Source organism: Solanum stenotomum, chromosome 3 (assembly GCF_019186545.1).
Source record: "Solanum stenotomum isolate F172 chromosome 3, ASM1918654v1, whole genome shotgun sequence".
Lineage (NCBI taxonomy): Eukaryota > Viridiplantae > Streptophyta > Magnoliopsida > Solanales > Solanaceae > Solanum > Solanum stenotomum.
In genome coordinates this window covers 10,417,212-10,432,382 of record NC_064284.1, presented here as the reverse complement: position 1 = coordinate 10,432,382, position 15,171 = coordinate 10,417,212, and the positions used below count along the sequence as shown (strand labels likewise).

At 36.1% G+C, this 15,171-nt stretch overlaps 4 protein-coding genes across 5 annotated transcripts in view; 3 read left to right on the top strand and 1 right to left on the bottom strand.

Moving 5' to 3' along the window:
* LOC125857689 (LRR receptor-like serine/threonine-protein kinase RGI3) overlaps nt 1-15,171 on the top strand; it is a 297,610-nt gene that overhangs the window by 50,894 nt on the left and 231,545 nt on the right. The window lies entirely within an intron of this gene.
* Nucleotides 1-15,171, bottom strand: part of LOC125857704 (FKBP12-interacting protein of 37 kDa) — a 224,029-nt gene that overhangs the window by 37,539 nt on the left and 171,319 nt on the right. The window lies entirely within an intron of this gene.
* On the top strand, nt 1,355-3,106 carry LOC125857703 (E3 ubiquitin-protein ligase ATL31-like). Its single transcript, XM_049537314.1, has one exon. The coding sequence runs from the start codon at nt 1,546-1,548 to the stop codon at nt 2,740-2,742; it is 1,197 nt and encodes a 398-aa protein (XP_049393271.1). The 5' UTR covers nt 1,355-1,545; the 3' UTR covers nt 2,743-3,106.
* LOC125857694 (DEAD-box ATP-dependent RNA helicase 20) lies at nt 5,632-14,460 on the top strand. 2 transcript variants are annotated; one of them, XM_049537305.1, is made up of 10 exons: nt 5,632-5,808; nt 5,933-6,585; nt 6,666-6,845; nt 6,934-7,095; nt 7,180-7,334; nt 8,450-8,542; nt 11,541-11,626; nt 11,708-11,934; nt 13,788-14,021; nt 14,134-14,460. In XM_049537305.1, exons 1-10 carry the CDS (start codon nt 5,747-5,749, stop codon nt 14,232-14,234), a joined length of 1,953 nt encoding a protein of 650 aa, XP_049393262.1. In that variant the 5' UTR covers nt 5,632-5,746; the 3' UTR covers nt 14,235-14,460. The 2 variants fall into 2 exon arrangements, 1 of the variants encoding a protein (XP_049393262.1); XR_007445694.1 differs by lacking the exon at nt 14,134-14,460 and having other exon boundaries at nt 11,708-13,653; nt 13,788-14,019.

The following is a 15,171-nucleotide window of genomic DNA, read 5'->3' as shown; positions in this document are numbered from 1 at the left end:
GGAAATTAATTTGTCTTAATTTCTTACTAAATATATACAAGTTGGGCCAAATCGGATAAAGTGGGTATAGTTAAGCTATAAACGATGAATTAGATAGCCGAATAGTTTTCCTTTTTTATAATTATCCAATCAAACGAATGATCAGTAGCACCCCTAATTGGAATTCTGTAGCGACTTTTAACTAAGAAATATATACACAATTGGTCCAAATAATGGAAGTAAACTAAACAATTAACCATTTAAAAATAATTTCCAAACACATGGAGCCATCCATTATGACCGCCGTTGCTTTTAGGTTCTAGAACATCGAAGCAGCCAGTCCTTTAGACCTCGTTTGGCTGGTTGTACTCGTTGTGTCGTGTAATACGATACTATTAATTTAAATATAATATTTATATAAATAATTATTTTAAATATATTATGTTATATCGCTTAATTTCATCTTAGATAACAATAAAAAATTTCATTTTATATGATTGTGTCATTATTCTATTTTATACTATATTCTATCGTTTCATAGTAATTTTATTTGTATCATAATTTATTTAGTAGGTTTATCATAATGCACACATTATGTAATGACATAAAATAATATAATTTATTTAAATATTATATTTATTAAAATAATACAATACGATATAATATAATATACAAGTCAATATATAATATAATACATTGTAATACATAATGAAACAATATATAAGACTCAAAGTCATCCTTGAGTTTTACATGGAGCACTAATAGTTCCTCATGTTTACAATATTGGTGCACTTTTGGTCCTTTCCTAAACTTTTGCCTATTTTTTAACATTAATTTTGTCCATAATTTTATGTAAGGAATGTCCCATCGTCCTTTTCTATATTTAATAGAAATAATAACTCTATGTGAGAGAATGTGAGAAGAAGAACACATTATTCTGCTCAGTAGAAATATTAGTGCAGCTAAATTAAGAACATTTTAACATATGACATTGCAAGAAAAGAAAAATTTGTACTATTACACGTGAAATCGTTGTGATGAACCTCTCGACTTTACCTATTATACGATTTTTCTTCTCACAATCTCTCACATAGAGTCATTATTTCTAATAAATATATAAAATGACGATTAAACATTCCATACATAAATTATGGATAAAATCAATGTTAAAAAATAGGCAAAATTTTGAAGGAGGATCAAAAGTGTACCAATATTGCAAACATGAGGGACTATTAATGCTCCATGTAAAAAATGAAGGATGACTTTGAATCTCAATCTAAATATGACAGACTATTTTGGGTCTTTTCTCTATAACAACCATTCAAACAGTGTGTTAACCAGATCATCCAAGAAGCTGCCTTTCCCCCTGAAAGTCAAAATTTTCCTCTTTATCTTTTTCTTCCTCCAATAATACTCTTTTATATTCTACAACTGACTTTTCCCGACTCAATAGAAAAATACTCTTTCCTCTGTTTCGTTTTTATATATATAAACCCAAAATACTCAACTCCCTAGATTCATTACTCCGCCTTCTCCGGCCGGCAAAAATTCCCACTAAAAGCTGCCATGGTTAACTTTAAAGCTATTTCCGTTAATCTCCTCCTATTAGTATTACTATGTCCGGCGTCAGCTCAGCCATCAAATTCCCCTGATTCCGAGAATCGGTTCGACTACCCGAGTGTCAGTCCTGCTATGGCTATTATCATAGTGATACTTATTGCTGCTCTATTTTTCATTGCCTTCTTCTCAATTTACATACGCAACCGCGGTGCAACTAACGGAAGCATCCGTCAAACCTTCTCCATGCGACGGCGCACTGCTGCTGCTACTCGTGGACTTGAAGATTCCGTCATCGAAACTTTTCCTACCTTTACTTACGTCGAAGTAAAGGATCATCATATTGGGAAGGGAGCTTTGGAATGTGCGGTGTGTTTGAACGAATTTGAAGATGACGAAATGTTGCGTTTGATCCCGAAGTGTGATCACGTTTTTCACCCTGAATGCATCGATGCTTGGCTCAAATCTCATGTAACTTGCCCTGTTTGCCGAGCTGATCTTACTCCTAAACCTGATGAACCGGTGCCGGTTCAAACTCCTGAGACGAACCGGGAATTGGGGCAAGAACAGGAGAATTTGCAGCAAAATAACGAAGTTTCGATTCAAATAGAGGTAGATGAGGATTTGATGTCACAGCAAGAGGAGAGCTCTGTTAGACCAGAAGTTAAACGAAATTTGAGTTTCAACGCGGCGAACCGACCGCCGAGGTCCTTTTCTGTGAAGAGACCAAAGATGTTCAGCAAATTCAGGTCACATTCGACCGGTCACTCATTAGTGGTACCAGGGGAGAATTTAGACCGGTACACTCTTAGATTGCCGGAGAAGGTGAGGAAAGATGTAATGGACCGGGCTCTACTAAACCGGACAAGGAGCTGCGCAGTCACGCTACCAAGACACGGTAGCACCACAAGAGGGTACAGAGCCGGTCCGGGAGAGGGAAGCAACAGAGGTACAAGGTCATTCAAGAGAATTGACCGGTTCGACCCGGAAGCAAAATCAGACCGGTGGTTTCTCAAGATTGCACCACCATTCTTTACCAGAGGTTCATCAATGAAGTCACCAAAAGTAAGAGCTGATAACGAAGAAGCATCCACATCCCGTAGTAATGTGAAAGTAGCAGTAAAAATGCCGTCCTTCAAATGCCTGGAGCCGAAAGGTGATGAACCGGGTTTATTGGCAAATGACTCGGCTCGATCTCCGGTTTAAAGAATGTGGTAATTTCTGACTCGGGTTTAATTAAGCGTGGCGGAAAGGGAAAACTTTTTGTTCGCCGGCAAATGTGGAGAACGCGTGGTCGATGCTAATGGGCTGGGCCCACCAACCTTTGAAAGTTCCGCTATTGACTTTAATGCACATATATATAATGTCAAAAGTTGAATTCAAGGTTTTTGATTTCTAGAATATTCTTTAAAATGTTGATTAACTTTTATTATTTAAAAAACAAATAATTTTCAACTTTGGGTTTATCTGATGGTGCTCAATAGTGTGTGTTTATCTAGATGGATGATGTAATACCCTAAACACAATGTAATTATACTATGTGTGTTACTTTGTTCTTGATTGATAGAGATATGATAGTTTTCCTCTTATTTTAAAGGCTTTAATGCATAATTTAATCCTTTTATTTTTTATGATATTCTATTTAGATTCTTGATCTAAGTTTTATTTCAATTGAACATCTCAACTCATAATAAAATGATTTAATTAGATTTTTTTTATATTTAATTTTAATTCTATATGTATTTTCATTCGTCTATTAGATATAGTTAAGTTAATTACATAAAATACATCATTACTTCTAATCATATACATTCATCTAAAAGCTGTATAATACCATGCATTTTCTACTTTATTAAAGTCGAGGGGTTCAATTGCGAATTTGAGGGCTGACCAAGTGTGCAAAGTCTTCAAATTTTCAATCTCCTTCATGAAAGGTGTAGCTTTAACTATTGTAAATCAACGAGTTGGAATTGGTCTTGGTTTATTAGTTTGCATTTAGTTGTTCAAAGAAAGTAACATCAAAATCAAATTAATAATTTGCTATTTCATACAATTTTTCAAATTAAGATAGTGTAATTTCACATCAAAAGAGCATGTTGCGATGACATGTTGAACTCAATACGTTTTATATTGCTAGTGTTTAGGAACATGAATTACACGTTTATTCTTTATTATTATCATTACTATAAATTTTCGTTATAAAATAAGAAATATTTTAACAATATTAATTTTATCATTTGCCTTTCAAAATACTCTTGAACTGTTCGAAAATGTTTAGAAATACTCCTCTTTCATTTATTTGGCTAAAAACATCTTTTTCTACCTTTATGCATGTTTTCATAATAGGTGTTGCAATAAGAAGAAACATAAGCTGAGGTCGACAACAGCTCCAAGCGGCGACATGGAAGGGGTTGGTGGTGGTTAGATAAGGAAACCCTACATCTTAGGAAGGTTATATGGACAAAGGAGGGATTTCGGGTTGGGCCGTTGTTTGGTTTCATTTTACATTTTATGTTTTGTTTTTTTTTCTTCCATTATTGAGTATATTGGGCCTCTTTGTATAAATTCCAAGTTTCTTAATAAAAGAGAGATCCGAGCTCCAAAAAAATTGATTTAAAAAAATGTTTGAAAGGAAAAAAGGATGTATATTCGATTACTAAAATTACAATATCTCTAAATTTTATATAATTCAAATAGATTGACAATAAAATATTTAAGTATATAACACTAATGTGATGAATTTGATTTTGACATTAATGTCAAAACTTCAAATTGATAGAAAATACAAAGCACATATATGATAATTTATGATTAGGCTTTCTTGAATTTTCACTGTCTGATAAAAATGATGATAATTCATTATTATTTTATCGTGTTTGTAAAATCTATAACAAATAATTTTGTAATATCTGGTCAAATTAACTAATAAACACCTTTAATGAGAATATATGTTATTAAAGACAAATTTTAAAAATAAAGGATGAAAAGAGACTCTAGGTAGATGTCATATTTTTGCTTTCTCATTGCATGTGTTTTAAAATGACTTTTGTTATAATTTATCCCGATAACATAATAAATAAATAATTAATATATCCTTCGAGATTAAAAGAATCAATGACTCCACGTAATTTTATATTTATTTTAAAATTTTCATGTTCACGTACATTGCTTATATGAAAAGATATTAAGTAATTTAATAAATAAATAACTAATATATCATTCGAGATGGCAAGAGTTAATGCTATAACTTTAATTTTTATATTCATATACATTGTATACATAAAAAGATAACTCGTTAATTTAATAATTTCACTTAAATGCATATGTATACCTTTGTGCAGAATTGACGAACATTTTAGTAATTAAATTTTTAACTTTTTGATTTCTCACTTTTAATATAGTATAAAAAATAGTGTATATATTTTGCTGAAAATACATGATTTTACTATTTAACTATATTTTAAACATGATATATGTTAACTTTCACTCTAATATATGCTACTTTAAAAATACTATTATGTCACTATCAAAATTTATAAAATGTATGGTTCATCTTGGTCCAGTAAACCTCAAGAATGTGCTTTTTAGTCTATGCTGATATAAAGTCCAAAAATGTATTACCACGTAATTTGTGCTTATCTTATAGATCGCTTCAGTTTTTTTTTTCCTTCATAAAATGAGATTTGCCTAAAGTATTATATGCTCCTTCTTCGAAAATTTATCAACTTAGAAATTTCTCAGAACTTTATTTCTATCTTTCCTTCATAAACGTGGTCACATATCTCAGCCTAAGGACTCTGATATTATATTTATCTCCGCCCAAATACGTAACTCATAATTTTGTTTATTAAACACAAATAGTTTTTAAAAATAAAAATGTTCTAAGAAAAAGTAGTACAAATATGAAACTTAATGTTTTTGAGATGGCTTTTAAGTATTTGCTGTATTTTTGTTATAATATACTATAATACTACTATAAAAGGAAAAAAAGTAATACTAGGACTATATACTATAAAAAAAAATATTACCAACTTTAATAGAAAATTCAGAAAATATCTTGTACTAAAATATTACATTTGCGAGAAAGAAAAGAACTAAAAGGTAAACACATAGCAGAGAGGAGGGAAACACGATTGAAGGGGAAAATCCAGTTTTCTTTGCCTCCCTTTCAGCTTTCAAATCCGAAAAACCCTAATTATCTCTTCCGACTATGAGTTACCCTAATTACGACTCCAGATACGGTGATTCAGGCTCCTATCGACAGCGACGAAGGTAAATGTTCTCTACAATTGTTGATTTTTACATACTAATATGTTTCATTGATTACTCCGGTTCGTAATATAGTTTAATCTTGTGATTGGTATTCATTACTTGCTTGTGTGTGTTTGGATTGTAGTGACCTAATGGGTCCGCAGCCTTCCATGTATCCACGGCCTATGTCTGGTGGAGGTGCCGCTAGCTACGGCCGTGGTGGGTCGCTTCCTTATGGAGGTCCTCAGGCAGGGGGTCCACCGCCTATGGATGGTGGTTCTAGAGGGGGTATGGGTGGATCTGGACGTGTTGGTGGTGGGTATCCACCTTTTGAGGGTGGGCCTTCAAGAGGGTCAGATATAGGCAGGTTTGGCGGTGGAGGAGTTGACAGAGTGGCTAATGGTGGTATGGGAGAACGGCCTGGGAGATTTGGTGCTGGGGCAAGCTATAGTGGAGGTAGGAGTGGTGGTGGGAGAGGAGGTAGGGGTTTTGATGGAGGCTACAGTGGTGGACGAGGAGGTGGAGGTGGAAGGTTTAGTTCGGACGGAGGACGTGGTAGTAGTGGCGGAAGAGGAGGTAGGCATGGGAGATCACGAGATGATCTTGACAACCTTACTCTTCCAAAGCAAGACTTTGGAAATTTGGTACCTTTTGAGAAGAACTTTTATGTTGAAAATCATGCGGTGAGGGCAATGACAGATCAGGAGGTTGCTCATTATCGTGCACGGCGTGACATTACCATTGAAGGACAGGATGTCCCTAGGCCAATTCAGATGTTCCATGAGGCGAACTTTCCTGGTATTACTTCTGTAGAACTAAATGTATTGATTAATTTAGCTAAATCTGTTGAAATTTGTCTGATTGAATTGGTGTGATAGATTATTGCCTCGAGGTTATTTCAAGACTAGGATTTGTTGAGCCAACACCTATCCAATCACAAGGATGGCCAATGGCTTTAAAGGGCAGAGACTTAATTGGAATTGCTGAAACCGGTTCTGGAAAGACTTTGGCATATTTATTGCCTGCTTTGGTCCATGTCAGCGCACAGCCCCGGTTGGGTTAGTATAACTTTTCCTTTTTATTGTTTAGACAGACTGGCTGGTTTTTATGACTGCCTCCTTTTGATTTCTCTCCCCTGAAATCCAGCACAAGGTGATGGTCCAATTGTGCTGGTATTAGCACCTACAAGAGAATTAGCTGTTCAGATTCAAGAAGAAGCTGTCAAATTTGGATCACGTGCCAACATAAGAAGTACTTGCATTTATGGTGGTGCCCCAAAAGGACCTCAAATCCGTGACCTTAGAAGAGGTATCCATTTTTCTTGTTCATTAACTTGTTAGTATTAATTCCCTTTTTGCTAAACTGGTTTTATAACATGAAACTTCATGTCAGGAGTTGAAATTGTGATAGCAACCCCCGGTCGGTTAATAGATATGCTGGAAGCTCAACATACGAACCTGAAACGAGTGACATATCTTGTATTGGACGAGGCTGATCGAATGCTGGATATGGGGTTTGAGCCTCAAATAAGGAAACTAATTTCCCAGGCATGCACAATATGTTTTTCTATTTTATGATTTTAATAGATGAGAATCCGCTATTTAGCTCAATAATCATTTTGTGTCCTCATCTGTGTTAATACTTCATCATGTTTGTTCACTGTAGTGAGAAATAATATATCTTTTGGGACCTGCTTCAGTACAAATTTTCAACTTTCATTTTTATCTTGTGAGCTGCAGTTGGATGAGTGCATTGAGTGGAACTGTCTCTGACAGTTCAGTATGGGTATCTTTTTGTCTGACTCGATCGGCAGTGGTTTAGCATTTTTTCTGGGGTTGTATATTAACCTTTTGAGCCATTATATGAGCAGAAAATAGAATGTTTTGCCAACTTCATATAATCGCTCTTTAGTTTGTAAATTTTACTAGGACCATGACTAAAATGTGAGAGAAAGAAGTTATCTTGACTGATTTGCTTGCTTTATTTTGCACCTTAAATATGGAAATTTTGGTGATTTGCTAGATTTGGGGTGTTGAAATGTTTCAAAAGTTTAAAAGGGTAAGGGAGATTCTGTTCTTTTGTTAAATGGGTAAAGGAGACGCAACACATTCATGTGACTTTTCTCTTCAAAGAGGTTTGAACAATATATTTATCAATTCATTGTAGTTTAGGTATTTTGATGAGAGTAGTCAGCAGTTCGCTTTGAACTTTGGTAAATAATGTCAGCTTTGACTTTTGGGATATTACCTTGTGATTGGGCTGGTCTCAAATGACTTCTGGCTCTTCTCATGTAACTGAATGCATGATTTAAGTATTTAACCATATATGTCACAGGCTTCACATTCTAAGCTTCTGCATTTTCTCCGGCTATGTTTGAAAGACGGATATTGCATGTGTTGTTTCTTCTCACTTTGTTGGATTTGGCACTAAAATGATTGTGTTGCATCTCAAATCCTCCTAACTGTATATGCTTTTTGTTCAAAATAGGTCGAAAATGCAATCTCTTTCTTAATTTCGTACATCTTCATGTTGTGTTACAGTACATTTGTCTTACTGGTATTCTGTTTTGTTGTGGTTGTCTTTGAATTATTACATCATTCTTGAAATTTCGCTGAGAGAAGCTCGGAATCTGGGGTTTAAGTATTTTGTGATGCTGCTGCAGATTAGACCAGATAGACAAACCTTGTATTGGAGTGCCACTTGGCCCAAGGAGGTTGAAGCACTGGCTAGGCAGTTTTTACGTAATCCCTACAAGGTAAGTAGTGAAGCCATTTTATAATGCTTAATTCTATATTATGTTAACATATCAGTGTGTCACAAGTAGGGTGTCAAATGGGCAGGTTGGGCTGGAATTGGGAGGGTTAAAATGGGCTGATCCACATTTACTCGAGCTAAAATGGGTTGGGCTGAAATAGGTTAAAAATTGGATTAGGTCATGACTTCTCTAATTTGACTCGCTTATATATAACTATTAGTCATGTTGTCCACTGACTCGTCATGTTGTCAACTAGTTCTTGCCTTGTTTGATTTTTGCCTTTAAGGGTCTTACTTTTAATTCTATCACCTTTGAGATAATAGTTTTACTTGCTTGTTCTTGTTTGTGCGTTAGTAGTGTTTATGTTTTGTGATCACCTTGTTTAGTTTATATTTGCTTTAGTGGGTCGGGTAAACGATGGCAAGTTAAGGTCTTGTTCTTGGTCTGAGATGGGGGAGAGGGACAAGTGAGAATCTTTCGACCCAATATGAACTCTTGTTTATGGATTTTGGAGATAAAGAAGGAGAACAAGAAGAGGGCTGTGGATGACCGTCTGAGGATTAAATGGAGTAGCTTGACTATGGCTAGTGCCCTAGAGACAATGGAGAAGTTGATGTCTATGAGGCTTGGGGGAGTAGCAGGGATGTAGACAGTATGTGGGATGATACTGCAGCTGCATTGGGGAGACAACTAGTGAGGTGTTGGGTGTCTCAAGATGCCGATCTAGTGTGCGTTGAGTGGACTAGTTGTGGAATGTGAAAGTTCAAGGGAAGGTGGAGGCAAAGAAAGGGGATTATGCGAAGTTGGTGAAGAGTAAGAATGAGGAAGAGAAGCAGACGAATAGGTAGAAGCCTAAATTGGCTAGGAAGGAGGCTAAGTTAGAGGTTATGGTGGCAAACAACAACTTTTGAGCACTTATACGCAGAATTAAGGGACAAAGGTGGGAAAGTTATACATGCTAAGCTAAAGCTAGAGAGAGAAGGGTTCAGGACCTTGACCAAGTGAAGTGTATTAAGGATGAGGATGGCAAAGTACGGTTGGATGAGGTTCTCATTAGAAGGATATGGCAGATATACTTTCATACACTCTTGAACGAAGAGAGGGACAAAGGCATTGTGAGGGGGGTTTGGAGCGCTCAGAAAGGTGGCGTCATTATGGTTATTGTAGGTGGATAAAGGTTAAAGAGGTTAAGGGTGTTATTCGTAGTATATGTAGGGGTAGAACAGATGATCCAGACGAGATTTTGATGGATTTTTAGAAGAGCCAAACGGGGCAGGTATGGAGTGGCTAACTGAATCGTTTAATGTCATTTTCAAGATGACAAAGATGCCCGAAGCATGGTAATGAAGTATAATAGTTTAAGTTTACAGGAACAAGGATGACGTTCAGAATTGCAACAACTATAGGGGTATCAAGTTGTTAAGCCATACTGTGAAGGTTTGGAAATGGTGTTGGTGTGGAGGTTTAGGAGGGTCATGACTATCTCTAAGAACCAGTTCGGTTTCATTGTTTGAGGCTCAACCCCCATATCCAACATTCGGTCAGCCTCGTCCAATACGAGATAAGTGACTTCTTTCAAGTTTGTATGTTGAGCTTCCAGCATATCTATTAACCGACCAGGGGTTGCTCTCACAATTTCAACTCCCGACATGAAGTTACATGTTTTAAACCAGTTTGGCAAAAGGGATTTAATACTAACAAGTTAATGAACAAGGAAGCCAAATACCTCTTCTAAGATCATGGATTTAAGGTCCTATTGGGGCACTACCATAAATACAAGTACTTCTTATGTTGGCACGTGATCCAAATTTGACAGCGTCTTCTTGGATCTGAACAACTTATTCTCTCGTAGGTGTTAATACTAGCACGATTGGACCATCACCTTGTGCTGGATTATAGGGAGGGGAAAGATCAAATAGGAGGCAGTAATAAAAACCAGCCAGTCTGTCTAAACAATAAAAACAAACAGGAAAAGAATCTACCAGGTATAATGAAAAATCAGTAACTAGTAGATATGGCAATCTTGAAGAACGGAGGAACCGGGTGTTGGTTTTGCTAGTATCCAGACATTCTTGAACAGATAATGGAACCTGATCTTGAAGGTCGCAGAGAAGAGAGACTTGACTTACCAGACCTGGTCTTGTAGGTGGCTGTAATGACACCGGCTGTAGGTTGGTTACAATGAACGGTGAGAAGGGGAGAGACGCTTTGTTAAAAGCTCCTGTTTCAGTTAGTCAGAATTTGGGTCAACATCAATTTTTGGGTTCCGCTGATGAACCAGATCTAGGGTTTCGGTAGTAGCTGAAAGGGATGAAGGGTTGGAAAATTGAGAAAGTAGAGCGGCAGGCCAAGAATAGGAATAAGTTTGCCCGTCATGTTCGATTGACGGAAATGTGAGGAATTTGCCGTAGACAGAGTCGGGGCAATATTTCCGAGCTTAATCAATATTTAGCCTAGTTATAGAAGGATGAAGGAAAAATATATAAGAAGTATATAGATACATATATATGCCAAGGTTTAGAATTCCTAGGCAGATTCATATTAACAAATGAAGAGATTTGTAAATTTATTGAAATCTTAAATATACAAAATTGCCCTTATTAATAAAATGGGTAAGGTGCCACTAAATAGTTGCGAAATAAGGAAAGACAATATTCTTTTTGGAACATGCTAATAAGGAAAGAGTGCCACATAAATTGGAACAAAAGGAGTAATGAACTTCAGTATTTGTAAATTTCTGCTTTGATATAAGCATTTGTAAATAGTGTAACAGATTCTCTAACTCAAGATTACTGTAGCAAATTCATTAATTCATATTTTAAAACGGGTTATGATTAAATGGGTTAAAAGTTATAGCCCATTATTAAAATATCTTGTGCCCAACCCATAAAATTTTAGTTAGGTCACTAATCGGCTACATTTGACACCCCTAGTCACAAGAAATCAGTGTTTTATATTAGAGGGTTTGGAATGTGTTTAAATTTGCTTAACTTGTCAGGTCATCATTGGGTCTCCAGAATTGAAAGCAAATCAATCTATAAGGCAAGTCATTGAAGTTGTCACAGATTTAGAGAAATATAGCAGGTATGATCTAATAGCCACCAATATGTTACTCGATGGGTATGCTGTACAAATTTGATTGATCATGGTTTTTTCATTTCACAGGTTGATTGGGCTTTTGAAAGAAGTGATGGATGGAAGCCGAATCCTAATATTTGTAGAAACAAAGAAAGGATGTGATCAAGTCACAAGACAATTGAGAATGGATGGATGGCCAGCTTTATCCATCCATGGTGATAAAAGCCAGGATGAGAGGGATTGGGTCCTTGCTGATTTCAAAACTGGAAGAAGTCCCATAATGATTGCCACTGATGTTGCTGCACGTGGTCTTGGTAGGACCAATCATGTTAAGGATTAGGATTTTTCTAGTCTGTCCATTTAGGTCTTTCACAGTAGAGCTAACGAGTCTCCGGCTGCTGTCAACTTTCCTGAGTAAATAATCTGTGGTTTGGGCCGATAGCTAGGGGCACGTTAACCACAATAACAGTGTTTTTGCACCATAAGCAGGAGAGATTATAGGATTTATGGGATTAGAACCATTAGTTGAATTTCAATAGAACTTCAGCAGGAGCTTAAGTAAACATGTCACACTCAGGTCCTTCCTTTAAAAGCCACCGCTAAAAAACCACACTTTGAGTTTAACTGCGATTTGATAGGGTTTTGGTTTCAGCTGGTGTTTGAACGCTAACTGCATCTCTCAAATTGTCCAGACATTGTTTCAGTTGATGAATCTAATCTCTTGATAAGATTTAAGGCAGAAATTGATAGTGATCCCTTTGAAATGGTATTATGTGACCAGCTCTTGAGTAATCTCTAAAAAGGGATGTTTAAATAGGATGAAACTACTCGTACAGTGAGCACTATGGTGATGTAATACTCTATGGGAATTGGGAATTGGGAATTGAAGGTTTATATACTTCTAAAAATGATAATTCCTTTTTCGGTCTGTATTGGATGTTTGGTCATAAGAAAACAGAGGTTGGGCATCTAATATCAAATGTGGGAGTACACCTGTTTAAGTTGGATATACTAGAAAATTAGAGTGCCGAAAGAATCAATTTGCAAGTTGGTAAAGAGGTCAATTAGTTTCAGAAAACCCGAGATCAAGAGTAGGTTACAAAAGGCTGCATGGTGAGTCCTATTCTCATTAGTGGACTTCGTTTACGCAGCCTTGGAAATTTGTCATACAAATTGCAAGTGATGTCTAATGTCTGTTGGCTTAGCATCACACCAAGAACTTGTAGCTTGTTCTTCTGATTATCTTATCCTCACAATCTAGAAAGAAATTAAGTTACAAGTAGAATTACCTGTACAGTTTCTTTTACATCTACCAGCTAACTGGGAATATGTATTTTTTTTTATTTAATTGAAATCTATAGGAACTTGTGAGTATTACACTCATCACCCCATGCTTAGAGTGCACAAGCTAACTGAATATCTGGTTGCGTTTCTTTCCACACTAGAAAGTTGTTGGGTGGTTATGATACTGTTGGGACTGAGTGTTGCACCACTTTGTCTTGCTGATTAGTGGAGCATTTGAGCATTCAAGCTGAATGAATGGCCAATTGCTCTATTCAACATTTAGAAAGTAGGATGGTGGGTATAAAGGGGATATGTGAGTTCTTTCGGCTGAATTGGTTTTGGGTTTAAAACTATCGCCAACTGCCTTTGTGAAGAATAGGCATAAGAAGGAAACTGGAAACTGGTATAGAATGTGACACTTGAAATTCTAGCTGCTACTGTCAAATGAAGGTGTTAAACTTCATCGTGCAATTAGTGAAAGATCATAAGAGATGCTCTTCCTCTATGTGGTTGGAAGAAAAGTAGTGTTTGTTATACTTTAGGAATTTTAAGCTTAGGGAGGTGACTTTTTCCCCAAAAGGATATGTCTCACGTCATTTTGTCTAAGTAAGGTCGAGGTTAACGTTGCCCATCCACAGTTATGGAGCTGGTTGTCCTGACAGTCCGGTAGACTCATGCAAGATTATTGTGTCACTGGAATTGATTTTGCAAGTTCTGGTGGAGCTGCTCCTTATCCCTGCCAGGTTAAGGTGGGCACATTTATGTGAGAATGTGTTATCTTACATAATGATCACTTGGATCTCAGTAGTGCAGGGATAAGGTTGCAAGTATCTACTCTTTCACCAGTTGGGTGTGACTCGTGTTCTTTTTTCATTTGATGCAGATGTTAAGGACATAAAGTGTGTTATCAACTATGATTTCCCTTCAAGTCTCGAGGATTATATTCATAGGATTGGCAGAACTGGACGTGCTGGTGCAACAGGAACTGCCTATACATTTTTCACTCACGCAAATGCCAAGTTTACCAGAGAGCTTATCAAGATCCTGCAGCAGGCAGGACAAATCGTTCCTCCTCAACTTTCTGCATTAGCAAGGTCTAGTGGTCCTAGCACTGGAGGTTTGTATTCAAATCCTTGAACTTTTTATGTATCGTATGCATGTAAATCCCAAATTGTGATCATGATAAATATAAAGAATTGATTTATTTGGCTTTTGCTTTCTTGCTGCAGGAAGCAATTTCAGGTCTAGAGGACGAGGTGGCTTTGGGAACCGGGGACAGAGATCTGGGTCTAATGTAATTCCTATTGGCGGTTCAAGAAGGCCTTGGTAGTTACTGAGTCTAGTATAGGAAATGTATACTAGACATAATTTTGGGATTTCTCTATGCTTTTTGCTTACAGTTGAAGCATATAGATTTTAGTTAAACTCATCTCTTTCCTTTCTAGTCTTGGTCGAGTTGGTTCATTATATGGCCAGTTATTAGGAATTTGGATATGCAGATGGAGATAACATAGTTTGTGCAGGAATAGAATATTATGCTCTCTGGTGCTATATTTATACCCTTTTAAATTTAAATTCATTATGTTGTTTTGAGTAACTTTTTACATTGAGCATCGGTATGGTGATGCATTCGACAGTAGAAACCTATAAACTCGTTATTTAGCTGTTTAATTGACGCCTACTTGGCCAAAGGGATTTGTCAGGAAATCTCAAATTGGTTATTTTAAAGGTATTCCACTATATGCCTGAAAATCATCTTCGTTTGTAAATCAATTCTTACCGTAAAGGCTTAAACCCAATCGCAAAATCATTGACTGCTTAAAGCTGGAGATGAACCAAATGAACTGTTAGCGAGAGTGTCATTAAACTTTTTTGAGGATTTAATAGCTGTATTATTTATTTCGTTTGGAAACTAAATCATTTTACATTTATTTTATCATTATTATTACTATTATATACTATTTGTTTGCAACATCCAGATTATTTATAATAACTAAGGGTTTTAAGTCAAACATAAACAAGTTAAAGATGGATGAAGTGATTGTTCACAAAATCATTAGCAATGATGAGTATATAATATACGTAAATTGATAATAATAGTTCGTATATAATTCATGTATGTATTTAAATGTTTGGCCAGTAAGTGTAATTCGGCTAATTTTTCATTTGGAAAGACAGTTATAATTTTCTATTATCTATAAATGGATGAAAAACTATCAAAGCCCAAATTAGTTAAAAGCTTACGGGAGGCCCAAGCCCAAAAAGCT

Excerpts from the sequence above, each read along its gene's own strand:
- LOC125857703 (XM_049537314.1), top strand. The coding sequence starts at position 1,546 with ATGGTTAACTTTAAAGCTATTTCCGTTAATCTCCTCCTATTAGTATTA.
- LOC125857694 (XM_049537305.1), top strand. The coding sequence starts at position 5,747 with ATGAGTTACCCTAATTACGACTCCAGATACGGTGATTCAGGCTCCTAT. Across the intron at positions 7,335-8,449 it reads TAAGGAAACTAATTTCCCAG|ATTAGACCAGATAGACAAAC; the intron begins GCATGCACAATA and ends ATGCTGCTGCAG. Across the intron at positions 8,543-11,540 it reads TTTTACGTAATCCCTACAAG|GTCATCATTGGGTCTCCAGA; the intron begins GTAAGTAGTGAA and ends TTAACTTGTCAG.